This window comes from Dermochelys coriacea, chromosome 10 (assembly GCF_009764565.3).
Source record: "Dermochelys coriacea isolate rDerCor1 chromosome 10, rDerCor1.pri.v4, whole genome shotgun sequence".
Taxonomy (NCBI): domain Eukaryota; kingdom Metazoa; phylum Chordata; order Testudines; family Dermochelyidae; genus Dermochelys; species Dermochelys coriacea.
The window spans coordinates 44774416-44802264 of NC_050077.1; the positions used below are offsets into that span (position 1 = coordinate 44774416).

Consider the following 27849-nt stretch of genomic DNA (forward strand, 5'->3'; position numbering starts at 1 on the left):
CCATCCTGCTCTTCAGCCAGTTTCTGTCCTATCTCTTCCTTCTCCACCCTCCTGTGTGCTCACTTCCCCTGTTCTGTATTGCCTTTCTTGCAGCAATTCCTGGGCTTCTGCCTCACCCCTCTCTGTTCAATCTGCTAAAATACAGTGCAGTAGCTAATCTTGGCATGACATTGCACTGTCATTACACCCCAGTTTGTATGTCACACAGGGCACCCAGAGAAATCAGCTGGGCAGGCTCTGGCCCATGCGTGCTGACACCCCATCTTAAAGATAGTTAAGGCAAATGGTCTTGCTTGGGTCCTGTCTACACTACAGAATCTCACACAAGGAGGTGGTGGTGATCTAAATTGTGGCACAGTAGTTGGCACCATTAGTCTGCAAAATGGGACTAAAGCATGCCTTACCATGTTTCCACAGTGTGAAGGTTTTGGACTTCATGTTTGGGAACACTATAATTGAAATTTGTTTCAGTTGACTGGAACAATCACTGGGCTTGTGATTTGTACAGGTTCTTGTGTTCTAACCAGGTCCCTGACAGTTGACTTTGTCTGAAGCTGTAGGACAGCACAAACAGCATATGCTGTACTACAAATTCTCACACAACCCTCTGGGCCACCTAATTGGTCATCACAAACTATATGATATCCTGAGGTAGGCCAAGATGGTGAGGGTGAAAGGGGAAATGTTAGCCAGATGGACAAGGATAGGTTGCCCTGTCCTGTCCCCTATGAAGAAAGAGGTAGTGAGGAAATGGGGAAACAGGAAGACATGTGCAAGTCTGCACTTAAAATGCTGCCTGGGCACAGTTGCACTACTTAAGTGAAGACAATCCTATGCTGGTGCTAATCCATCTCCTGCAGAGGTGATAGGAGAAGCTCTCCTGTCAACATAGCACTGGCTACCCCAGGGATTAGGTCAGCAGAACTACATGGCTGAGATGTGGATTTTCTATGCTCGCCTCCCTGAGCATGTAGTTATACAGATATAGGTCTGTAGTGTAGACCTGGCCTATGATGCACAGTGCTTAGGTGACTACTTAGACATGTTACTGGAGCTGTGTAAACCTCACAATTCCTGAGTGCAGGGAGAGTGAGAACTGGGTCAGACTGCTGCTTACCGACTGTAACTAGGTTAACAGGGCTAGTATTAATTGCTTTTTGCAGGGCCAGTTGCTTTATTGTGTACTCTGCTCCCTGCATTTGGCAAGAATTAACTTGTTTGAAACCAGAGCAGCTGAAGCCAGCATGGCTCTTGCTTCTGTCTGTGCACTAGCATGACAATATTGATGCTATCAGGAATGTGCTGTGCACATCATTCCACAATTTGTATAGATGTGGTGTTTGCTTGTGAACACTGAGCCTGGGTTGCTAGGAGAGGCATTACCCAATGTAGTTTGTGTTAACACCAAAATGGCGGCAGCTGGTTTTGGAGGGGTGGGACAGTATGCAAAGCTGGCATCCATAAAATCTTCACTAAAATCTTAAGGTTCAGGTCTGCTCTCACATCTGAGCAGGTGTGTGGTTCTCAATCTGATTGTATTCCATTAAATGGGTCTCAACACCAACACTTGGTTTCCAGTGAGAATTAATGGGAACTTCAATGCTACAGTGCTGGACCCTGCAGGAATTGGATTATGATGCACTGTTTCCAGGAATGTAGTGCTTGTGTCCTTACTGTGATAGTATGTGAGGCTCCATTTAAACACCTTATGTTTGGTGGTAGGAATTTAAGGAGGCCTAACTAAAGTTTTGTATGTCTGTCGTCTATCATTGGGCAGTGTCTGCGTGGAAACAGCATAGCAACAGAAGACAGGCCCCAAGCACTCTTCTCAGTTAGTCAGGGCTCAAGTTGTGTTCCAGACTTGTAACTTTCCACACAGTCAGTATCCCAGGGGAAGTGAGGTGTTTGACTCTAACAAGGCAGCTGGCAGTCAGATTGGAAACACTTTCTTCCATAACCTCATTGGGGGTTTGGTTGAACTTGAATTGGTTCCCTGGAAAAACATGGCAGCATTAAGGGCTGTATAGCTTTACCCCTTCACACCTTCAAAATTGTAAACTACTCCTTTACCTACCAATTGTGAACTGAATGACAAGGCTAGAAAAACTGTTTGATGGAGGAAAGTCTTTCTACATGAACACTAGTGTCTAGGTCTCTTGATTATCTAGCTGATGCTGAGGGCAGGTCTACACTACTGCAGGAATCGGTGCTCTGAGATCGATCCACTGGCAGTCAATTTAGCAGGCCTAGTAAAGACCACCAAATCAACTGCAGATCGCTCTCCAGTTGATCCCTGTGCTCTACCCTTGATAAGAGTAAGAAGTCAGTGAGAGATTTTTCTCCTGTAGACCCCACAGTAACTCGACCTAAGGTATGTCGACTCCAGCTACATTATTCACATAGCTGGAGTTGTGTAGCATAGGTTGACTTACAGCAGTAGTGTAGACATAGCCTGAGGTAAGAAGAGTCCTCTGAACAACTAAGGGCTAGTCTACACTGGCAATGTTAAAGCACTACCACTGGGGGAGAGCTCTCTCAATGCTCTGGAGAGAAAAAACCCACCTCCACAAGGGATGTAGCTACCAGTGCTGGTGCACTGTCTACACTGGAGCTTTAAGGCACTGAAACTTGCTGCACCTGGGGGTGTCTGCTCCCTGGCACTCTGCATCTGAAACCAGTATGGTCCCAGTTAGAGCTTGATGTTTTGTGGTGGTCTAATTAGGATCAAACCTAAAAATTTTGAAAATCCCAAGAAGAAAATTCTGGAAACATCACTTTGGGTTGATCAAAATGTGGTGTTTCAATGTCTGGCAAAATATAAACTCCATAGCTTCATTATACTTTTTATTAATGCAATACAAAATTCAAAACAAGTGGTTTCAAAACAAAGTCAAAATACTTTGCTCTAAATAGCAAATGGGATGTTTTGACATCAGAACTTTCCATTTTTTTTAAAGCAAAACTTCATGCAATTGTGTTGCTTTTGCTGAAGTTTCATCTCAAAAGCTGTATTCTGACAATGGTTCTGAGATTGGTTGGAAACAGCTGGTCAGAACAAAGCCTGTTCTAAGGGCCTGTCTACACTAGATTGCAAGATTTCCCTCACCAGTTCTGCTCCACTGGCATTAGGAGCATTGAGACTCCAGGTCTTTTGTGGAGTTAGACAGCTTAGGGCTTGTCTACACTAACTTATTTTGCTGCTTTAACTGTCGGTGTAGTCAAGGCTGGATTTAGGGGCAGGTGACAGGCAACTGACTGGAGTGCAGGACTTGATGGTGCTGGGCTTGGGGTGCTGTTTTTATTTTTGGTGACAAAAGGGAAAAATAGAATGTGTGAAGTCACTTGTTTCAGGTATTCCAAATGTGTATTCATTGTCCTTGAACCTCCTAGTATGTTGTGGGTATATGAGGGGCGTGGCATCTCTGATACTGCTTCAGTTTGCGAGGGCAAAGACAAAACAACCTTTTGAACTGAAGGACTAGGGTTAACATTCTAAGGCTGTCACCGACTGCAACACTAATACTGGTCTACCAAATGTTGGTGCACAGTTCAATTTCTTGATACATTTGTTCTTAAAATTAAAATCTCAAAGCTTAGAGGAAAAAAATTTTATTTGCTTATGTGGCACAAATAAATCAGATGCACAGATCCTAGCATGGAAGTTTATTGTCTTATGATAGGGATAAATCATGCATGCGAATTGTACATCCGTTATGAAATGGGCTACAAATGCAATTAAAAATAATGTATGCAAAAGATAGGGGCAGGGGCCAAAAATACTCCTCACCTGGGGCACCATTTGGTCTAGGGCCATTGGAGTGTAATTAAAGCAGCAAAAACCTTAGTGTGCATGCAGTTACACAGTATAAGTGTGTATATGATATCCCTTACTCCCATTTAGAAAGGGAAATGAGCTGTACTAGTGTAAGGCACCTGCATCCACACCAGGGCTTGCTTTTGTAAAAAAAAATCACACCCTTACCTATCTAGTTATATTGGCATAGCTCTTGCAGTGTATGCCAGGCCTTGGCATTTCAAGCCCCACTTCAGAATCCAACATATATGCACTAGGGTTCTTGACATCACAGCCAGTGATGGAACTGAACCCAGGTTAGCACCAGTGGGAAGCTACTACAAAATGTTCCTTTTGTGGAAAAGGCTTAACAGTTTGCTTGGTAAGCAGGAACAAACATCACTATTCTAGACCAGGTAAGGACCTAATCTAGAACCTGATTTTGCTTAAACTACCCTGGATGATCACCCTGTTTGACTTCCCTACATTGTTCAAATCCCACAAGAAAACTTCATGTTACATTCTAAAAAAATAGTTTTTCCAGCAAGCTTAAATGGAGTTGGCTCAGGCTCCAGGGCTGAGAGCTTTGGTTAAGGGAAGTCCAGCATGAGCAGCATTACTGCAAAGTATCAGCATACTTCAGCCCCAAGTGAAACCCCACTCAGTGCAAGAAGAAAGCTCAGTCTCACTGGGCCTCAGCTGAAAAAGCCAGTTAAAATCCAGTGGTCTCTTGTGAGTTCCAACAAGTGTCCACTTCCTTTCTGAAGCCTCACAGCTGGCAGACTGTAACTCCCTTTGGTCACGAACTCATGCTGGGCCTCACCTCTGGCTCCATGGTTCATGTCCTCAGACTAATCTTCTGGGTCATCGCTTCCATTGTCTATTGTGAAGCCTCACTACTCATCTCTGGGTTCAGTGACAATACTTCCTCTCACCTTCCCTCAAGACTGAGCCAGTGATCCAGCTTCCCTCCTGCTGTGTCACTCTAGCCCATCCTGTTTCCTTTCAGTAGTAGCTGTGTGTAAGCACTTCAGGGAGCTTCGTATGTCTAAATACATATGTTCTTGGCTGAGTGAGGCTGCTAATGCTTCTGGTAAACTAAACACATCCTTGCACTGGCTTGTTTAAACCCTATCTGGTCACCCTTTTGTGTAGTAATTTTGTTTCTGCACAATCAGTTGGAGACAACCCAGTACAGAAAGACCCCTCTCTACAAAGACTAATGCTTCAGCAGTTCTCCATGCTGTCACTTCATCCTGCATCAGCACAGATGCTGCTTGTTGGAGCTGGTTCTCCAGACCTTCTGCATTGGTGCTTTAGTCTGAGTAGCCCAGTATCACTTGACCAAGGAAACAGAGATGAAGGTATTGTACCAAAGCTTTTGGCAGCATCCACTGCAGTGATTTGAATCTTACCTCTTTATTTGCTAGTCTTCACTAACTAGTAAACCACTTGTGCTAGTAATGTGTGGTCTTTATGCTACCAAGATCTAGAAGGCGATATCTAATTTGCATGCAACTTTACATCACAATTCTGGATTACCCATCATCCTAGTATCAATATACTGAGTGGAAGTCTCTTCTGCCAATGAATCAAGGCCATGTTTCAAATATTTGAGGTGGGAAGAGTCAAGGGAGATGCAACCAGGGGGAAGATATGAACAGTATCTTTACAGGAAGGCTTGTAGAGCTGTATGCAGTACCCTGCAAAACAGCTAGCTTTGTGGGCTGCAGGGCAAGGATTACTGACGCAGCTTCCCTGGAGCCAAAGTTTTGATAAGCTCTCACTTGAGGTGACCATGTGACTTAAGGAATGTAGGCTTTTGTCTGGGAGATTGAAGCAATATTCATATTTTGGATTTGAACAAATAGAACTTCTTGTGACTCTGCATATATCGCTCTGGTATATAGGCCTGGTCTACATTAGAATTTTAATCAGAAGAGTGACAGCTCAGAGTGAGAAATCCACACCCTTGAGATGTAGCTTTACTGGTTTAACTGTGGTGTAGACTTTACAAGGTTGACAGAAGAATTCTTCCATTGACCCAGCTGCTGCCTCTGTAGGAAGTGGATTACCTACACCAACAGGAGAACCCTCTCAGTGTGGGTAGTGTCTAGCTACCTGTGAAGCCCTACAGTGGTACAGTTGAGCCACTGTAGTGTTTTAAGCGTAGACAAGCCCTTAGTAAAGCTACCTTAAGTCAGATCATTGTAAATCCATTCTAGCTGAACTTGAATCTGAAGGTGACATCTAAGGAGGAAGTATTCTTTTTTGCTGCTTTTGTACAAAGGCCTAGAAGTTGAGTTGGTTCTGCTTTTTGCTGTTCTGAATTGCCACTCAAATCAGCATGGAAGCTGCTTTACTGAGAGGTTGTCTACACTTAACACTGCAGCAGTGCTGCTGTAGTGCATCAGTGAAGAGACTACCAATGCTGATGCCAGGGATTCTCCTGTCTGTATAGGTATTCCACCTCCCTGGGAGGTGGTAGCTAGGTTGATGGGAGAATTCTCCTGTCTAAACCAGGGATTAGGTCAGTTTAACTGCATCGCTTTGGAATGTGGATTTTGTACACCCCTGAGGAACGTAGTTATATCAGCTTAATTTCCTGGTGTAGACCAGGCCTGACGCTGTAAAGAGCCCTGCAGAATGGCCTTCTGCATGCTTCCTCCGATGGCAGCTTCTGAACATCCCATATTAGTTAAGCCTGACTAGCATTAACATGGGTTCCCTGCTTTCCTCCTGTCCTTCCACAGAGCTCCCTGGTCTCTGTATCACTAGAGATAAAAGTAGGGGAGTAGGTTTTATTCTACTTCATAGATTGAGTCAAATTAAAGGCCTTTAATTTGGGAGAGAAACCATGGTCAAGCACCTTTCCTTGGGAACAATGGAGCTGTTGGCTGCACTGGGGTTAAATAGGTGTTAACAGTTAAAACTATCACTAAAATCTGTTCCATTTGCCTAGCTTCTACCTGGTGATACAGCAGGAGTTGACAAATCCACAAGTTCTCAGGTATCATAGTTGTTCAGGGTACAGAATACCTCAATTTCTAATCTAAAAACCAGAAGAAACATGATGAAGGCTTGAAAGAGTTTTCAAAGTTAGCTGCCCTTGGAACTAGGAAGTGAAGAAAACTGAATTCTACTGATAAAGCTAAATATGTTTAAACAGGTGCAAAAACACTGGTGCTGGAGCCAGTGGATGGACTGAGGAACATAGGCTATGTATTTGGGTTTAGAATAAAGTTGTAAAGACTTTCTGGTTCACACCTGCCAGGTGGACCCTGCCTTCTGAGCCAGTGGTAGCTGCACATGTGTATATATATATTGGAATTGGAAAAGGTTCAGAAGGGCAACAAATTATTAGGGGTATAGAACAGCTTCCATTTGAGGAGAGAGTAGTAAGACTGGGACTTTTCAGCTTGGGAAAAGAGGCAACTAAGTGGGGATATGATAGAAGTCTGTAAAATCATGAGTGGCACAGAGAAAGTAAATAAGGAAGTGTTTACTCCTTCTCCTAATACAAGAACAAGGGGCCACCAAATGAAATAAGTAGCAGGCTTAAAACACAGTATTTTTTTTCATGCAGTGAACTGTCAACCTCTGGAACGCCTTGCTAGAGGGTGTTGTGAAAGCCAATACTATAACAGGGTTCAAAAGGGAGCTAGATTTATGGATGATGGGTCCATCAATGGCTATTAGCCAGGATGGGCAGGAATGATGTCCCTAGCCTCTGTTTGCCAGAAGCTGTGATTGGTCACAAGGCATGGAACACTTGATGACCTGCCCGTTCCCTTTGGGGCACCTGCATTGGCCACTGTCAGACAGGATACTGGGCTTGATGGACCTTTGGTCTGGCCCAGTATGGCAGTTATGCTCACTTACAGGAGAGAACTTTAACAGGGCTTCTAAAAATAAAACCAGTCCAGCATCTGTCTCTTCAGTCTTTGCTTGATTTTGTGCTGATAGCAGAATTTCTGGCATACAAGCCTTCCCATTCACACATTGTAGTGAGACTGCAACCACTGGTTATGAATAAAGGAGGTTATGCATGTCAAGTATCGGGGGGGTAGCAGTGTTAGTCTGTATCTACAAAAACAAAAGGCGTCCAGTGGCACCTTAAAAACAGACTTATTTGGACACAAGACAAAAGCTTATGCCCAAATAAATCTTGGGCTTTAAGGTGCCACTGGACTCCTTGTTGGTTTTTTGTGGATACAGGCTGTGTCCAAGATTCCTGAAGAGAAATTTGACTTCTGCATATTTCTAAGTTGGTATGTATTGACCAAGCACATGTTCCATCTTAAACAGAGCAGAATGCTTTCATGTTTTCATTTCATGGGAGCAGATTTAATGGCTGGTAGCTTCAACAGCCTGGCCTGTGCCAGCTTTGCTGCAGTTGATGTGTGTTCTGTTCTTGTGTTAGGAATCCAGCTTTGTTGTAGCCAGCTTGTTAAAGGCTGTGGAATCCAGGGTTGTGCAGTGAAAATGACTCCTTTGCCATTCTAGGGCTCAGGACTGCAGGACTTGTATCTTCCTGCCCCTGTTTTAAAACTTCCCTGCAAGACTCCATCAGTGATCTTACTGAAAACACCATCCTGGCCACTGGCTGTAGAAGCCCTCTACACCAACATTCCACACAAAGATGGAGTACAAGCCATCAAACAGTATCTCCAATAATGTCACTGCAAACCTGGTGGCTGAACTTTGTGACTTTGTCCTCACCCATAACTATTTCACATTTGGGGACAATGTATACCTTCAAATCAGCAGCACTGCTATGGGTACCCGCATGGCCCCACAGTATGCCAACATTTTTATGGCTGACTTAGAACAACGCTTCCTTAGCTCTTGTCCCCTAATGCCACTACTCTACTTGCGCTACATTGATGACATCATCTGGACCCATGGAAAAGAAGCCCTTGAGGAATTCCACTGTGACTTCAACAATTTCCATCCTGCCATCAACCTCAGCCTGGACCAGTCCACACAAGAGATCTACTTCCTGGACACTAAAACACCATCCTATACCAGAAACCTACTGACCACTATTCCTACCTACATGCCTCCAACTTTCACCCAGATCACACCACATGATCCATTGTCTACAGCCAAGCTCTCTGATGCAACTGCATATGCTGCAACCCTTCAGACAAATACCTACAAGATCTCTCAAGCATTCGTATAACTACAATACCCACCTGCTGAAGTGAAGAAACAGATTGACAGAGCCAGAAGAGTACCCAGAAGTCGCCTACTACAGGACAGGCCCAACAAAGAAAATAACAGAACACTAACCATCACCTTCAGCCTCCAACTAAAACCTCTCCAACGCATCAAGGATCTTCAACCTATCCTGAAGGACAACCCATCACTCTCACAGATCTTGGGAGACAGGCCAGTCCTTGCTTACACATAGCCCCCCAACCTGAAGCAAATACTCACCAGCAACCACACAACAGAACCACTAACCCAGGAACCTATCCTTGCAACAAAGCCCATTGCCAACTGTGTTCACATCTATTCAGGGGACACCATCATAGGGCCTAATCACATCAGCCACACTATCAGAGGCTTGTTCACCTGCGCATCTATCAATGTGATATGTGCCATGTGCCAGCAATGCCCCTCTGCCATGTACATTGGTCAAACTGGACAGTCTCTACATAAAAATGGACACAAATCAGACATCAAGAATTATAACGTTCAAAAACCAGTCTGAGAACACTTTGATCTCTCTGGTCACTCGATTACAGACCTGAGGGTGGCTATCCTTCAACGAAAAAAAATTCAAAAACAGACTCCAAGAGACTGCTGAATTGGAATTAATTTGCAAACTGGATACAATTAACTTGGGCTTGAATAGGGACTGGGAGTGGATGGGTCATTACACAAAGTAAAACTATTTCCCCATGTTTATTCCCCCACTGTTCCTTAGATGTTCTTGTCAACTGCTGGAAATGGCCCACCTTGATTATCACTGCAAAAGGTTCTCCCCACTCTCCTGCTGGTAATAGCTAATCTTAAGTGATCACTCTCCTTACAGTGTGTATGATAAAACCCATTGTTTCATGTTCTGTGTATATAAATCTCCCCACTGTATTTTCCACTGAATGCATCTGATGAAGTGAGCTGTAGCTCACGAAAGCTTATGCTCAAATTAGTCTCTAAGGTGCCACAAGTGCTCCTTTTCTTTTTTGCAAATACAGACTAACACAGCTGCTGCTATGAAACCTTTGTGTGCCTGTGCGTGGGACTTACCCAGACACACCCACAGGAGTACAGCTCTTGGCTGTATTGGCACTTCAGTTGGATGACTGGGGCAGGTGTCCCCAACCTGATAGCACAGCACAAAGTGTGGCATCTTGCTCCTGGGTCAGCAGAGGCTTGAGAATGTAGTGCTAACACTCTGGGATGGTGCCAGGGAGTACATTGCTCTCTAGTGACCCCTGCCACCTTCTAGAGGGTCACCATGAGGCAGGGCTTCTGGGAGGACAGGAAAAGACCAAGACTTAGGGAGGAAAAGCATAACTAAAGTCAGGCTAATGCTCGCTCACTTTGGCTGTCATTCCAGTTAATAGCTGCTGACTGGAGTGATGGGCAGGGGACTAGTACACAGTGCTGTCAACGTTCTGCAGTGGCTAAAGAGCATGAGTACCAACCTCAGGGCAGACTTAAGAACCAGCATGGAAGCACCAAATTGTCTGAGTTCTAGACATACGTTTCACCAACCTCTTACCAGGCATCAACTCAGGTGCTATCAGCCTTAACATGGAATCCGACAGTCCTGTTGGCTACCCCAGTCTGTCTCACCACCCAGGTGGGTCTGTCTTTGCAATGGTCCCTTACACCATGAATCACAGCAATTCAGGTTACTCTAAATCCCAAAGGACCAGTCACTTACCCCAGGTCAGTTGAACCTTAGATCTCACACCATACACTACACTTGTAGCCAATCCTATAACAAACTATCTATAGGTTTATTAAATAGGAAAAGAGAATGAATTGCTTAAAAAAGCAGTTCTCAAACTTGTGTGTGGACCACTCAAATTGCTGAGGGTCTCAGCAGATCACTTAATCTTTCCAAATGTGTTTTGTACCATTAGCTAACTATTATAAAGCACTTTGGATGAAAGCACTATATAAAAAAACCTTAATCATTTTTTGTTCTACAAATAAAAGCACACCTCATATTTTAATATCCGTAGTCTTGCCTTTCTAATGCAATGATGTGTCATATCCCAGGGAATCCCTGAGCCAGGGAAAGTTGCATGGCTCCACTAATTAGGTGGGTGGCCCTTCATTCTCTTGTGTGTACCTTAGAGAACTATGTGCAGACCACCTGAATAGAGCTCACAGACCACAGTTTGTGAACCTCTGGCTTAAAAGGTTAAAGCAAGTGTAAACAGACAAGTGAGTTAAAATCTTCAAATTTGTTAGTCTAAGGTGCCACAAGTACTCCTTTTCTTTTTGTGAATACAGACTAACACGGCTGCTACTCTGAAACTTAAAATCTTCAGTTTCAAAACTAAACTTCAGTAATCAAGCTCTGTGTGCTCTTAGGTGTAACCCAGGCTCATCACTAGCATTCTCTTGCTTCTGCCTAGAAAACCGTGCCCCCGGAGTCTAAACAATGGTATAGTTCCTCCTGGGTAAGGGTTTTTGTTCCTTTCCTCCCTCTGACTTTGAGCTGCAGACTGTCAATTGGATGAACTTGCTTGCAAGACTCCTGTGTGTGAGACCTCTAATGTTCCACTCTCATCTGTCTGTCGATGGGCCTTCCTTGTTGGACAAGGCATAATGCCTTTTGTAGGAGACCAGCATTTCATGCTAATTAATGCCTCTCTGCTGTCTTGGTTAAAGGTTGACAATGCAAATGTTTGAACATTACCTTACAATACAGTGTTATAAATGAAATTAATATATGCAGCTTTTCACAAGCATTCCATAAAGTCTAAACACATTCATATAATTCTAATACCTATTTTAACAAGTAAGCCAGACTGGTTCCATCTCTGTATTTCAGTATTCAGCTGAGACATGGGGACCTTGGCAGGAGCTAGCACCTGGTCTGCTAGGATCACAAGTGTTCCTTCCCCACTTCTAAGTGAAATCATTCCTGTAGACTTCATGGGTACCTCTCAAAAGCAGGTGTCACCACTTTTTTTGCAAGAGGGTGTGACATTCTCACTAACCCCACTGCTCTGATTGCTGAGTTGGGCCATAGTACCTGGAATTTGTGTCCAGAGCTCCATACCGAATAGTGAAAATCAAGTTAGGTTTTCCTTCCCCAGCAGCTAGGGGGGGCTTAGGCTGACTCAGTGGGCTATGTTTAAAAAATGCTAACAGTGATCAACAGGAATTTGCTGTTAATGTGGGCAAGGATGGTTGTGGTTAATGTTAGTGGGGCATGGCTAGCCCTGGGGGAACCACAACAGACAAGGCATGTGAGCTTTGCTGCACCCCAAAATGTCCCAGTTTCTTTTCCTGTGCCTCTAGCAAGTAGGAGTGTCCAGCTGCTGTAGGTGCTTCTACACAATCTCTTCAGCAGAAACAAGTGTTTATACAGGTACCACAATGTGTGTATGCATGTTGTCAACTATCAAAGCAATGATGAAAGTGCTACCTCCCATAATTTAAAATTTACCTATGGGCAACCCCCACCCCCAGACTATGCAGTGCAGACAAACTACAGAAGGGCAACTGTGTTCAAGATGGTGTGTTTGGAAATCATGTATTGACTCAAATGTACCTGTACATTGGATATACCAAATTCCAGGGCCTTGTCAAACCAGGACTAGGTGGACTCTTGCACATCAGTGCTAAAAGGGTTCTCAGTAGCTGTTGTGATCTGATCATAGGACTGGAAGACAGGAGCTGAGTCCCATATCCCAGTTATGCTGCTGACTTGTGCAGCCCCAGGCAAGACACTGCTTGACTAGGTTTTGTCTTTTACAGAACAGGGTAAGACTTGAGGGGAGTTCTGATTTCACTGGTCATTCTTTATACTAACAAAAGCTTGCTCACCCATGCTCTTGACCCTCTTCCTTTGACACAAAGGAGCTATACTGAGATGTGGCTCTAAGTGTAGAGGCCTAAAGGTAAAAGTAACCAAGTATTGAACTTAAAACCAAACTATGGCTGTAAAAATCATACCTTGTTCAAAGTAGGCCAGCAGCATCTGATTAGCATGGCAAGGCACTAACACTTTTCACTTTCTGCCTAGAAGGAAGATATTGGGAGGACCACCAAAGACTGCTGGGATAGCCCTGATGCACCTGCTCTCTCTACTTGCAGCAATGCAGATATCTTCCGCAGAATAAATGCCATGCTGGATAACTCTCTGGATTTCAGTGGAGTCTGCACAACACCCATCACAAAAGGAAGACGTGACCTTTTGCCAGGTGACTTGGCTGGTTTGTGCTCTTATGAGCACAGAGCAATGTCAGATGGTTGCATTACAGGGATTCTATAGCTGGATGTCATATGTAAACCTGTCTTGCTTTGTATTTTTTAATGTCTCTCTTTTAAGAGTACTAACAGGTGGGGAGCATAATAAAGATGGTTTGTGAAGGAAACCACTGCAGATCTGTGTGTGCAGCCCTGTGAGGCATAAGAGCCTGAGTCTTTCAGCAGCTTCTTTCTACTTGTTTCTACCATAGAAATATCAAAAAAGGTCAAGCCTCTTTTCCTGCTGGAGGGCTGGTCAGGGTCTTAATTCTGGTTTACACACAAACTTGCACTGAAACAACTAAACTGTCACCTTTTGCAGTGGTGCTAATCTGCTTGGTGCAAGACTTATTTTGGATTCAGTGTTCTACTTTGATTAAACACTTAAGGCTCATCTTTGTGTACAGCAGAGCAGCTGCACCACTGCAACCCTTCAGTGAAGACACTACTACACTGACACAGCTTCTCCCATTGGTGTAGTTAATCCATCTCCCCAAGAGGTGGTAGCTGCACCAACAGGAGAAGCTCACCTGTCAGCATAGTGCTATCTACTTGGGGGTTAGGTCAGTGTAACTACATCACTCAGGTGTGGATTTTTCACACCCCTGAGTGATTTATTTATACCAATATAGGTCTGTAGTGTAGATCTGGCCTTAGGCCTGGTCTTACTAAAATTTTGCCAATATGCTAAACTAGGAAAATGCTCCTAGTGAAGACTCAGCTTATGCTTGCAAGCCCCAAAGAGAAGTCCATCTGTTCATCCAGCCTGCTGCTAGTAAAACTCTCCTGGGTCCTTTCAGCCAGTGGATTCAAGCCTTCTATTTCAGGAAGAGTGGGTATGGTTATGGATGTATCCTACTCCCCAGGCAGTGTGGAGCACAGCTGCCATAGGATGGTGTAAGCTAGGAAACTGAGCAGCTTTTGTTTAATAGGCATGTCTGTTACTCAGCCACACTTGAGTTCCAGGTTATCGTTGTGAAGAATCTTCATGATGCATACAAGGGCAAACTATGGGACTTTGGCATAAGTTTGCCTTGATGGATACGCTGCTCTTAAAATATCAGACTTCATACATGACTGAAGAGACTGCCATTCCAAGCACTATGTAATTATAATATGTTTGCAGTCTTGTTCCCTGTCTTGCACTATGTGCTGTGCTCTTTGCTGGCTTCTCTTTTCAAAGTGGTTCTTGGATTGGAAAAAGCCATAGCACTAGCTGAATGAGAATATAAAAATATTTAAGGGGTCTCTCTAAAACCAGCTGAGACCAGAGCAAGTTGTCAATATCAGATCTCATTCTCTGCAACAAGAGGCTAAAATCCTTGTTCCTTGAAATAAGGGGTGCAGCTCACTTAAGTACAGAGGATGAAAATCTTGCAGGACTGGTGTGGGGATTAAAAACCTTAATATTTAATTAAAAACATGACTAATCAGTGGCATCAAGATTTATAGAGTGCAGTTGCCTAAGGTTTCTGCTGCATGAATGCAGGAGGCCATCTGGGATATGGTGGGTCCAAAACATCAGAGGGCCACAAGACCCAAGCTATCACCACCTAAATCAGTTTATTGATGGTGTGGCCACTTCACAAGCATGGGCAGCTTCAGTTACAACTCTCCTCTTGGCAAGGGGGAAGCTCCTTTTTGCTGAAGGAGCCCTGCCTTATCTAGTTTATATTAGAAGGCTTGCTCTCAGTGCACCAGGAGTTTCCATATTTTGGAAAATGCAGACTCCTGTATCAGTGAGTATATATTTGCATGGGGACACGGCATTAGGTGGGGTCTAATCACTATCTGTTCATGATACTTCCTTAAGCTAGAAAACTTAACCACATTAATGTTGTACAGTTAATCACTAGTCAAGAATGCCAAAGCTCATGTTGTCCATGTGATTCTAATTCTGCCCCTGTGCAGTTGCAGTAGGATCAAGATCACTTGCTGTTTCTTGTAGAATGTAGTTATAGCTGCTTTGTCCAAACTCTTAAGGACTGAACAAGGCAGGATCCTGCAGGAACTGTTACTCACTCACCATGCAGTCTTAGTGTCATTGTATAACTAAATACTGTATCATAATGCACATGAGTAAAGGGCAGCATTATGGTTCTGCATGCATTCTCAAGTACTGCATTTCCTCACCTGAGAGCCTAACTGTGCAACTGTAAGAGTTAATGTATCTTTAATAGTACTATAGTTTTTATCGAACTTAAGCTCCTGGAAAACAGTTAGGAAAAGGACTTAACCCAGTAGGGGAATCATTCATGCTCTAATTTCTCTGTTGCCAGTCATCTCCATTGACTTCCTCAGCTCATCCTGGATTGTTTGTGCTTCAGTTTTAGTTTAAGATGCCCTGTTCAGTATGTGTAAAAGATTCTATTCAATGTAGAATAAAGATTATAAAGGCTTGGGCCCTTTTCACTAATAATTAAATTGTCTAGTGCAATTGAGGAAGTGCACAAATGCATGTAAAGATCCTTCACTTCAAGGATGGAAAGATGTGCAGACACAGGAAAGGGAACAACGCTACAAGCTTGGTGGTCCTTCTGCAGATTAAGCTTTCAATTGACTGGTGTAGTTTATATGGCTGGAGAGTCATTTAAACTCAGTTTTTCCTCCATGTGAAAAAACAATACCAGTGGGAATGAAGCATTCAGTCTAAGCCTACCAGTATGTCAGCCTTTTAAAAGGTCACTATTTTCTTTGTGGTTAATCTTAACCAGTGTTGAGACAAACAGCTGAGTCTTATGGGGTTGTCCCTAGTAATTGTTTCATAGGTTTAATGAATGAATTGCTCCAGAAGTTGCCTAAAGCTCAGCTTTAGTCACTAACAAACCAGGTTACTCAGATGTCCAATACAGCATTATATTGGTTGCTGGCAACACCTGCTCTAGCTGTAGAACCTGTCTAGCAGCCTTTAACACTGCACTTGCAAATATAACACTCCTGAATGTTTGCCTTTTAGTTTGCAGCCTGTGCTTAGTCTCAGGTGGCATTTTTGGAAATATAATGGCATTGGGGGACCTGTGCACTAAGACAGCATCATTCTGCAGGATCAAAGCTTTCATTTTTAAGGTGGTTCTTGCAGTCACAAAAGTCAAAAGCTTTTTAAAAACACCACAGATCACCAACTAGCATGATCACAACTCGTACCATTCCCCACCTTGTTCAGTATGCAACCACATGGAAATATTCAACTAAAATGCCAGGTGGAATGGATTTCTTCACTTGCCCCTTTGAGTTTGGGCTCCTGAATACTTCTCCAGCATGTTGGTGTCAGAAGCACTGCCCCAAAATAAAGAACTATCTTGAAGCCTTAACCATAGTTCTGCAGGGTATAACATGGATATCCTAGTTCAGGCACAGGTAAGATTCGACAGTTGAAGGTAACTTGTGACTTACCTGCAACTGGGCCAACATCAGGAAAGCTGAGAATTGTTACACTTGCATGGGAGGAGATGCATAGCATCTCAGATGTCAGACTTTAAAGGGTAACTTTGTGTGGACTCCAGTAGCTGTTTCCAGTAACTCAGTAAAGTGGGTCTCCATCAAATTTGACTCAGTGATTGGAAGCAGATCCCCCTCAACTCTGGGTTGTCTAGTAATTGAGTCTTGAGGCTTGTCTAAAGTGTGGGAGTAACTTCTAAAGTAAGTTAATGTTGCATATTAAAAGATCTGTGTGGATGCTGCTGGTGTGCACTAAAGGTTCCCTAGTGCACTTTAATGTATTACCTGCAGTGTGCACTAGCTGGTTCTACACTGACCAATTAATGCATGACATGTTGGTGCAATTTAAAATCATACCCCTGGTGTAGGCAGGCACTGAGATGATAGCTCCTTCTCCACCAGCTGAGCTGGTAATGTTGGCCTTCTAGTATGTTTGCATTGTGCAGTGATCTTGCTCCAGCTGTTAACTGGAATTGCTCCTCTTGCTGGTGCAGACTTTAGGTTCTCCTGCAGTGGCTTCCTGACCGCTGCTGTAGTAAGGAGTTCTATCTGTCAGTGAAATGGATTTGTGTATGATCTAGGCAAGTATGTCCTGTGGAGTCTAACAACTACTTTCTCCTGCTGCAGAGGCCAGGGACAAAGAATGGCTTTTCCCTCTGTGGTTCTTGAAATTGTCATCAATCATTGGCCTTTGAAAGTTTTCAGTTAATCACAAACAAGGTAAACTTCCCCCACTGGCTCTGAAACAGTTAATACACCATTAAATGTCAAGTTTTGGCACTACTCAGAGTATGTCTACCCAGTAAAGAGAACGCCATGGCTACCCTGTGCCAGCTGACTCAGGCTTGAGCTGCAGGGCTATTTCATTGCTGTGTAGACTTCTGGGCCAAGGAACTCCTACGCTCAAAGGGGCCCAGAGCCAGGGCTCCAGCCCAAGCCTGGACATCTAAAAGCAATGAAGCAGCCCCACAGCCAGAGCTGCGCTGTCCAGCTGTGGGGTTTTTTGCTGTGTAGACATGACATACCCTCAGATTATGGGAAAAGCAACACTTAACTGAAAGCCTTCAGGGTTTCTTGTCTGTTCCCTGGCTGCAGTGGGCAGAAAGACCCACTAGCTACAAACAATAGACAGATCTCCAAGATTGTGTTCTTTAAGGGCTTGTCTACAGTTCATGGCAAACTGGGGTGTGAATCCACCCCGCACTAGCCTACTACAGGCTGTCCATGAGAACCCTGCTACATTTGTTAATGTGCTTTGACTTAGTCCCATTTCAGTGAGGACTTGATTTAAAGCAAGTTAATGAACTGTTAATGTGTCAGGAGGGTCCATGCAATGGCAGGCTAGTGCAGGATGGATTCATACTGCAGCTTGCCACAAACTAATTGTGTAGACAAGCCCTTAGTGTGATAAATGTGAATTCTCAAAGACCTTAGATGCTACAGTTCAATTTCATTATGGGCAGAAACTCTTTAGCAAGTGAATTCTCATTCAGTGGCCTAAAATCTTCCACCTAATGCCAACCATGAGGAGGTAAAGAAATGTACACTCAGAGCTAGAGCCACAAAGGGATTTAGGTACCTGGGTCCAAAATTCAGATACTCAATCCCTGCCCAGCTGCCATCAAACCCTGCAGGTGCTTAGTCCCCTGGCATCTAAACTGCTGCTGGATGTGCACACAGCCCCCTCAGTCCTCGTACTTAGCTGTGAAGTGGGTGTGGGTCTCCTGAAGGTGTGCCTGCTGCCTCATGCCTCTCTCAGAACACTGCCATCCAGTGTGGTGGCTCTGATACTACTTAACCCAGTGGCTAGAGCACTCAGTCAGGATGTGAGGCCTGGTTCACTTTCCTCCTCAGCCTGATGGGGAGCAGGGGCTTGGACCTGGGTCTGACTTATTCTCTCTAGTAGAATGCATGGCTGAATCAGAGCAGAGGGAGATGCCCAGTCCTAGGCCTGGTCATCACTAGAAAATCAGGGAGATGGATTACCTGTGTCAGCAGGAGACTTACTCCTGGTTACATAGGTCCTGTCTACAGTGAAGCACTACAGTGGCACAAACCTCAAGGCACCTGACTTCCTTTGAAGGGTGGGGTTAGGCCACCCATTTCCTATTGGCTAGCTTAGATTGCTCCTCACTCAGCTTGCTGGCTTCTGTGAGCTCTGTTCTTAGGTGCCAGTCCGCTCATGCAGTGTCTAGGGAGCCTAAAGCCAAACTTGAGGCTGTGGATTTTGCTAGGTGGCAGGGTGTTGGGCATTGCAAAGTGACATCTAAGGACCAACATGAATCTAAACCACAAGACCCTGAAACTTCTTACCCTCTGTGAAATGAGGGGCCTTATAATGGAGGGTTAGCTAAAGATGCATCCTGTACCTTTGGGTTTGAATGTTCACTTGACTTCTGTACTTTATGGGGTCACTTGGTTTGAAAGCTAGAACTTGGCAGGGATGCAGGAGTGCACTTTGCTAGACTAAGCTGAGTGTGGAGGCAGCAGTTGGGGTTTGTCTAACTGATCTGAGTGACTGGTGGGTGCTGGTAGAGACAGATTTATACAACTTAAAGGAATAAAAAGTCTTTTCTACATTAGGTCTTAATCACCTAAATCTTATTAGAAGGCTGCATCTGGAAAGCTAGGGAGGTAGTGTTCTCAAGCGGAGTCTGGAAGTTATATTATCTAGCATTTTACTGCATGACCTGTACCTATCTTCTGCAAAGCTGGGACCCTCTTAAAAGTAAAGCATGCTTGTCATACTAATTGTCCATTCACCTATAGTGAATGGATGCAGGAAAGCTGTAGATGACCTGAATTGCCAGGCTTAAAAATTAAAGCTGGAGTGTCTCAGGCCTTTCTCATTATAGCAAGGAGGACACGAACTCATTCCTTCCTCTGCAGGTCACCTTAAGATGCCATTGGAAATGTTAATTACTGGCAGCCTTTCTGCTGAAAATGTTTTGTGGTCTATAGGGTGTTTAGTTCATGCCATACTGACCCAAACTAGTGTGCAGAGTCTGACTCGAATGTGCTCTCATGTTGTGGTTCTCAGCCTGGGATATGCAGAGGTCTTCCAGTGGGTACATCAACTCATCTAGATATTTGCCTAGTTTTACAATAGGCTACATAAAAAGCACCAGCAAAGTCAGTACAAACTAAAATTTTATAGGCAATGACTTGTTCACTGTTCTATATACTGAAATGTAAGTACAATATAATTATAAGTCAATTGGAATATTAATATAGTAAATGAGAGAGTAAGCCTCAGTAATAGTGTGCTGTGACACGTCTGTATTTTTGCCTGACTTTTGTAAGGAAGTAGTTTTAAATGAAGTGAAACTTGGGGGCACAAGACATATCAGACTTCTGAAAGGGATACAGTAGTCTGGAAAGGTTGATCACTGCTCTAATGCATATTTCCCTGTTTCCTTCTATTAAACTTGGAGGTCAGGACAAGTTAGTCACTGTAGTGGTTTTTAAAGCACAAGTCATCAGTAGAAAGATGATTCCTACGGACTTGGGCTATGGCACTCCCATAAACAGCATATGTAGAAATGTTGCATGATCATGAGGGCTGAGTTATGGTTGCTGTGGGAGCTAACTAAATTTCCTGAAAAGTGTCTTTAATACAGCATCATGACTAAGTTTAAAGACTGTCAGGCCTCATCTGAAACAAGTTGCACCTCTAACTGTACTACTAGAGCTAAAGTATAGCCACACTAGGGTGTGGAACTAGGTAGAACATAAGTGTTTCTTTGGTGTAGCTTACGCCTGTGCAGGAAGGGGAATAAGTTGTACCAGTATTGCATGCAAAAACTACATGAGGAGAACATGCAGGTTGCGAAGGCAAGCACTCAAATGTTTGGAAATGCCAGTTTGCCTCTGCAACTTCAGCTCAGTCTCCTTATGCATATGCCTCGTGATAGTCTTCAGCACAGTCACATTTCAGTCCGTGCACAGAATGGATAGTGCTCAGTGAAGGAGTAGCTATGTAATTTGTTCTCACTGTTCTGTGTAATCCTAGGCCTCATACTGCATGCTAGTCAAACCCTGCTCTAAAGACAGTTATTTCCTAATGGGCTCTTCTGTGGTTCTCATCTCGGTACGAGGCTTCACAAATGTTCCTGTGGGATCCCTACTGCCCAAGTTAAGGTCAGAAGTACCTACTGATTCAGGGTGCCCAATTTGAGACCCCTACAACCTGACTTTCTTTCAGAATCCTTAGCATTATGTAGCACTTAATTATGTTCACAGCACAGCTCCCATTTGAATTCATTTGCCAGCCAAGAGTGGTCAGCACATGTGTAAATCAAACCAAAGGTTTTAAACTGGGCACCCAAAAAATGAGGAACACTTAGTGACTCCCTGTGAAGTTTTAAGTGACATGCCCAGCTTTACATAGGAATTCTGTGGATGAGGCAGGGATAGAATTGAATTCCTCAGGAGCATTTAACTGCCTTAATCATGAGACCCTCTGTCACAGGTCAGGCCCATGGTTGTGCCTGCACACCCTTGGTGTTATGTGGCCAGTCTGTAACTGTCAGGATGGGCTGCCACCTCAGGGGGCAGTGGCCAGGATGGGGGATCCAGGCCCTCCCTCTCCACCAGGTCCCAACCCAGGGCTCTCTGGGTGGCAAGGATCTGGCCAAAACATGCCAAGCTAGCCTCCTGTTGTCCATCCAACTCCTTGCAAAGACTTCCTGGGTTATTTCTTACCCACTTCTCTGCATCTCATGGCTTCCTAGGTTCCTTCTCCCTCAGTTGTGTCTAGTACCTGGGGGTTGAGGGTTGCTGTCAGCTGGCTGGGCTCCACATTGTGGGATGCCCACAGCCCTTCAGCAGGGGCCAGCAACACGCCTTTCCCTACAGTGGTCTGCCCAGACTGAGCCAGACTGCTCCCTCTTATACTGGGGTTGCTCTCTGAGCATGCCCAGTAGGTCTGTGGAGGCATGGCTTCCTCAGCCCACAGTGAGGGGTTAACCCCTGCAGTCCCAGTGTGGGGCATGCATGCCCTGTCACACCCTTCTTTCTACAATCGCCTGCCTTACTCACTACTCACCTCCCAACTTCCTTGACTAATGAGGCAGGGATCCTACAGGCTCCTTCACTAACAGCCCTGACCTGTCCCCACAGCAGCTGCATTCCATGCAGTGAATGAGGCAGGGTCCTGTGGAAAATGGTCTATTAATGTGATGAGACTATTGTAATATATACATGAATTAAGGCTGCACCTGAAATCTGGCATTTCTGAACTCCTGAGTGCTTGACTTGGCAGTGTTCTCAGATAGCTTTTTGCAACCTGGACTGGATTCAGTTAATTGTTTAAAAACTCAAATTTTGTCATTGACACCCCATGGGTCGCAAGCTGGGTTGGAACTTTCAGATCCATATACAGACCTCTGCCAGTTGAGGGAACAGAGTAACTGATGGCATTAGTGCCATCCTCTGCATGGAGCAGCGCTAGAGGTGGAAGGGTCACCTTGCCAGGTATTTGCTGGCAGCAGAGGAATGGTGAGACTTGGAAAGTTTGGTTCCATTCCAGGTCCTGGGGGGGAATGTGCTCTTCTGCCCATTCCCTCCAGTTGACCCCTTTGTGCCCATACCCCTTTTACTGGTATGAGTTTTTTTTTTTTTTCCCCCACCCCAGCTTAGTCCCAGCCCTATTCTTCCCACTTAGTCACCGCCTATCAGGCTTCCAGTCCCAGTCTGCTTGCCCAATAAGTTTCTCACTGCTCCAAACTATCCCACTCCTAGTCTCCTTGCTCAGCCAGTTTCCAGTCCCTCCACATGCCCTACCTCTGTTCCCAGTGCCTGCCCACCCCACATTCCCATCCCCACTAACTCCTAGTCTCCCTCAGTTTTCTCATCTAATCGGTCCCCAATTCTCCTGGCTCCTTGTTCCAGTCTCCCCCATCTGATCTCAGTTCCCCCTGCCTTGAATCAAATGACTGCCTGGATGTCAGCTGAGGGTAACTGAGGGGCTTCTTGCTCTCTGTTCCAGTGGTCAGTCCTGCCCTGGCCCAGAGCAGCCATTACAGGAAGAGCCTTCACCCCCTGGCCAGTGCCATGTGCTTAGTCAGCACTAGGAGCTGGAGCATGTGCAGGATGGAATCTTGTTTATCAAATCCCTGAAGTCTCTTCTCAGTATGTGCAAACAGTTTTGAAAGGTTTGTCATATGGGTGGATCTACAGATGGATGGCAGTAGCAGCCTTTGGATGAGGGATGTGCCTTTTGCCAAATTCCAGATCTCTGCTCCAAAACATGGGGATGCTAGAGCATTTCAAAGAAATCTTCTGTTTTTTCCATGGTAAAGTTCTGCTTTTTTCCCTAGCCTCACTCTTGGAAACAGATGAATGCTTAGGTTGATCTTTGGGGAAACTTCTGTGGAGGCTGACACATGGCACAGAAAACTTCAGCCCAAATGGTTACAATTTTGGCAAAGTTACAGAACTGAAAATGGCCTCATTAAGGTTGCACCAAACTTCCCATTATAAGCAGGGCTACTAATCCTGCCAGTAATAAGCACCTTGACACCATTGTCTCTACGCTAGAGGTTGTACTAGTCTGAGAATCAGTTTTTTAAAAGTGTAGTGTTTGTAGGCCTTAGTCATGAGGATGATGGGGACAGAGTGCTGGCTGCCAGCAGGTGTGGCTGCAGCATTACAATGTCCTGTTCTCTCTGACCTGCAGGCCCCAGACTTCCCAGTGATCATACTGTATGTTTTAGGAAACTTTGGGGTTCCCAAATCTGAGGGTTAGGTAGGGTCATCTTCTGCTGTAGCATAAACCTGATTCTACCTTACGGTATTTGACTGGTGTCAGCATCTGGAGCTGTGCTAGGCATGTAGACCAGTAAACCACTTGGGATTCTGCTGTGGGGCCGGAAGGGAGGTCACAGAACTGAGTGCCAGACTGGTAGTGATGCCTGGGGTGGCCATAATTACATGTGGCAAGCAAGAGTCACTGCAGCACCCTGCTGAAGAGTGAGGGGGTGGGGTATTCATTGGATGGCATGCAGTGGGGGGGGCATGGGGGCAGCATGGAGGAAACTGTCCTTCTGCTTGGGAGCTGGCTTACAAATGCCCTGAGTGACTCAGGTTTTGGTAAGGTAGCTGAGCATCTTGTGGCTTAATCAGCCCCCAGATCCTGCATCAAACTGGCATTCTCATGCTAAACTGCCTGCCTTTCTCTCTAGCATGCTGGCACAGACACCTAAACTAAGGCAGGAATCCAGCATCTTTAATAGCTCTGGCTGGAGGACACCCCCCCCATGGGGGACAGTGAAGTGGGGAGGGATAGGTCAGTGAGCCATGAAAATTCCTGTCTAAATGTGAACTGGGAATTCTGCTCTGCCTGGCCAAGCTTTTCCTAGTGTGACATGTAGGCTCAGACAGGTCTGCAATATAATGCACTTCTCTTCCTATTGCTGAGGATTTTTTTGAAGGTTATCCATATTATTGAATAGTAAACAATGCAGAGTCAGGGAGGCTCAGTGGCCAAGTTGAAGCAAATAGACTATGCTAGCAGAATTGTGAAGCTTTGCATTGGGTGGCTGAATCGGGTCTGGAGCCTGTCCAGGACTAAAGTGTTTTTGGGTTTGTGGGTGGAGGGGGAGGAGCAGGGACAGGAGAGCTGGATAGCACTAAACTAGTGGGTCAGAGCTGTCGCTGCTGCTGCTGAGGATTGCTGTCTCAAGCCTCTTTTCCACTGTGCTGTAGCTCAGGGCTTATTTGTGCTGACTGCCTCCCTTGATTTACTGTAGCTGTGCCTTTTCCTTTCTGCATGCTGTCTCGTCTTTCAGGGGAATCTATCTTCTATACCTTTATTTTGTAATAAATGATGCGGTTATGTTGCATGCCTGAGTGACGTCACTGTTAGCACAGTAAGCATCAGCAGCCTGATCACATGCTGGCCCAGTCAGTAATGCAGACAGGATAGGAAGGTGGGGGGGGTAGAGGAGGGAGAGGGCTGGTTCCTGGATGTATGGCAGTCTTCTCCTTTGGGGTGAAGTTGTTAGTCTCAGTGGCTTCATCATAGGGCAGGATCTGGCTTGAAGCTTTGGAAAACTCCTAAAAATTCCTGAACTCTTCAGCTTGTGTTTGTTCCACCTGAGCAGACTTCCAAGACTCTGAAGGAGCAGTGGCAAGCAGGATGCTTTTCCCCAACTCTGCTCAAGAGTCTCCCCGTGGCCTCCCGGACACAAACGACCTGTGCCTTGGCCTGCAGTCTCTCAACCTGACTGGGTGGGACAGACCATGGAGCACCCAGGACTCGGATACTGCAGCACAGACCAGCACACAGTCTGGTGAGTTGCTTTCTGCTGATACACAGCAATAGCTGATTATTTGCTTTTTTTTAAAATGTGAAGTTATTGCCCAGAAAAGTGGCTGTTACAGGAGCAGGTTGTGACTGGTTGAGGGATTTCTCTTGGCCTTATAAATGCTCTGAGTGTAATGGGGTGGTGAGTTCAGAGGACAGAATAAGGGGAGGTTTTGGTTTAGTGTTCTGCAACTACTCCAGTCTTGGCTGGAAAAACAGGAAACTTAACTTACAAATACCCAGGCTGCTTCTGATCCTGTGATGTCTGGGGAGGGATTAATGTGCTGATGGGCAAGAGGCTTTATTAAAAAATCTGCTCAGACCTTCCTTCCAAGTAGGTTAGGGTATATTTGAAGATTGAGCTAAACACCTACACTGCAGTGTGGAAGTGGCGTTAAACTCTCTCCACTCCAGATAAATCTACTGGCAAATTGCTACCTGGGCAAAATGAGGTGTGCTAGCAGAAAGCTGTCTCTGTACAGGGAGGGGGCTGCATGCTTGCAGAAGGACCCCCTGCCTGGCAGTAAATGCTGTTGTAGCGCACAAGCTTAGGCTGTTGCACTCACTGGGTCTGCTGCCTACACTCTGCATATGGGGTGTGGTGGGGGTGCAGACTGAGCTCCAAGTACCAAACTCAACCAGAAGGTTCCCAGCTCTGTAAAAGGGCTAGGGGGGACTCTCTCCATTCTCAAACTAAAACAAAGCATCGTGTTCTGGAGAATGGCACTTGGTCTGTAAGAGTTAGTCTCTCCCCAATAGCAGAGTGAGGGCATGGCAGCAAAGTATTGGCTTCTTGTTTTGCCCTTCCCCCTTCCAAATGCTGTTCACCCTGGCGTTCAGCTGGGGTCTAGCTCAGCATCAGCAGTATGGAGTGCTCTAGATCTAGGCACTGTTCTAGAAGCCTGGTATTCTCTATAGAAACTGAAGTGAAGAGCAATGCTGTACCCCTCAGTTTTCTAGACCAGGATTTAGTGGCATCCTTGTGGTGTGGTCAAGAAGGGTGCAAGAGGGGAATGGGGACTCATCTTTCAGGTCCTTATAATAAAGATCTGGAAATAACAATCTCACAGATGGTGTTACATTCACTGAAGTATCAGTCCATGGAAATATCTCCTGCTTCAGCAGTTTGCACAAGTTCAGCCTGGTTGCTACAGAAACTCCTTTTTATAGAAGCAACCTGCTTTGTTAAAAGGCTAGTGCATCTTTGTGCATTGATGGGGGGGTGACCTAGAAGGCCCCAGGCATATTGCAGGTGCTGATAGGAATGTAGGTTGCAGTGTCTTGCATGCTTCATGGGGGTGGCCATTCTGGGGTAGTTCTGGAGGAGTGTAAGTGATCACCACTACTACCTTCGCTGAGCAGGATGTAAAGTGTTGCAGGCTGTTCTGTTCACAAGCTTCATGCCAAAGCTCAGAATTTATAGGAACATGGGGTCTTCCTTCCCACTAACACCTGTCACTTGGTTGTAGCAGTGGGTCAGTGTCTGCCAGGGGCAGCACCAAATGTCACTTCAGATACTGCAAAACTGATCTGCATGTTACCCAGAGCAGGCCTCCTGGAGGTGCAAGTGCATCACTACAGCTTCCTCCCATGACTGGGGGTGGGTCTTGTCAGGTGATTGTTGCAGAAGCAATGTAGCCACTGTAGGAGAGGGAGCAATGAGTATTAAACAGGCTTATGCACAGACCCCTGGAAAGAAGTTCCTGTTGAGGGTTTTCCTTAGGAGCCTTTGGCACTCAAATAGGCTTGGATTCCTGTGCAATCCAAAAAAATCAATCTAGCTTCCCCTGGTGACCCATAAATGTTCCCTATAGCACCAAACAAGGGACAGTACTTCCCAGGCAGCAGTTGTGCCTGATCTTGTCCTACCTTTGCTTATGTCTTGTCTGTCTTGCCCTTTCCAGTGAAGCTGGGAATAGAGAGCTGATGGCTGACTTTCCATCACTCAGTCCTCCAAAATGGTGGTGGTGGGAAATCCAAGTTCTTATTCGGAGCTGAATGGAGCAGCAGCCTTGGATAATGAATAGGGTACAACATTTTGGGAGGTATCTGATAGGCTACTGGGTACTGAATCTGGATTATGGAAGCTTAACTAAGGCCCTGTGAACAGCACAATTGTAAATAGGTGCTGGAACTGAGGGTGCTGCTGTACCCATTGGATTGAACTGGTTTCCATCGGATACAGGGTTTAGTTTCATTAATGACTCTGCACCCCTGCAGTTGTAACCAAGCCAGCAACATCCAGGTCTGATAGTACTTCCTAGTATTGTTACAGCCATAATGTGTATAAGACATGATGCACAATGGCAGTGCAAAGCAGTTTTGTGTGACAGCCTCTTGCTTTTGCTCTGGGCCCCACATGATCAGCTATAGCCATCGCAGATGTTTTCTCAGCCAACATCCTGCCTGGCTGTTTTGACAAAGCCTCCATTCTCACTAGCTTACTGATACTTGTATGGCAACTCTCTGCTATTCAGTGGGATGAAATGGTATGTTGCTCTGTAGAAGGCTTAACTGAATTGCATGTTGAGGAAGTAGCAAATAAAAATGCATATTTATGCAACACAGATCACAACTCCACTAGGAACTTCATATGAATTCAGATTTGTGCAGTGCAAATAGCCTCTGAATCAATAGAAAATTAAACTGGAAACTAGTCTGGGATACTCCGGTGACCTCCCTGATCACTTAATTATTTTGGTGCCTGCAGAACACATCCTTCACAAATAAGGTACTGAACTACCCACAGCTCTGTAGTGCATCACATATATTTTAGTTCCTCACTAATAGGCTTGCAAAGATCAGTGGAACTGATGGCAGGAAAGTACTAAGTACTTGTGATACTAAAATACTCAGGAGCACA

General features: G+C 45.0%; 1 protein-coding gene across 13 annotated transcripts in view; it reads left to right on the forward strand.

Moving 5' to 3' along the window:
* CPEB1 (cytoplasmic polyadenylation element binding protein 1) overlaps positions 1-27849 on the forward strand; it is an 80893-nt gene that overhangs the window by 6259 nt on the left and 46785 nt on the right. For 4 of the 13 annotated variants that reach the window (XM_038419174.2, XM_038419172.2, XM_038419171.2 and 1 more), the window contains exons 2-3: positions 13017-13194; positions 24784-24972. In XM_038419174.2, the coding sequence (XP_038275102.1) occupies positions 13017-13194; positions 24784-24972 (367 nt within the window). Of the gene's footprint in view, positions 1-12732; positions 12754-13016; positions 13195-24783; positions 24973-27849 lie in introns of those variants that run through there. The other 9 variants (XM_043494444.1, XM_038419173.2, XM_043494440.1 and 6 more) reach the window with 4 other exon arrangements.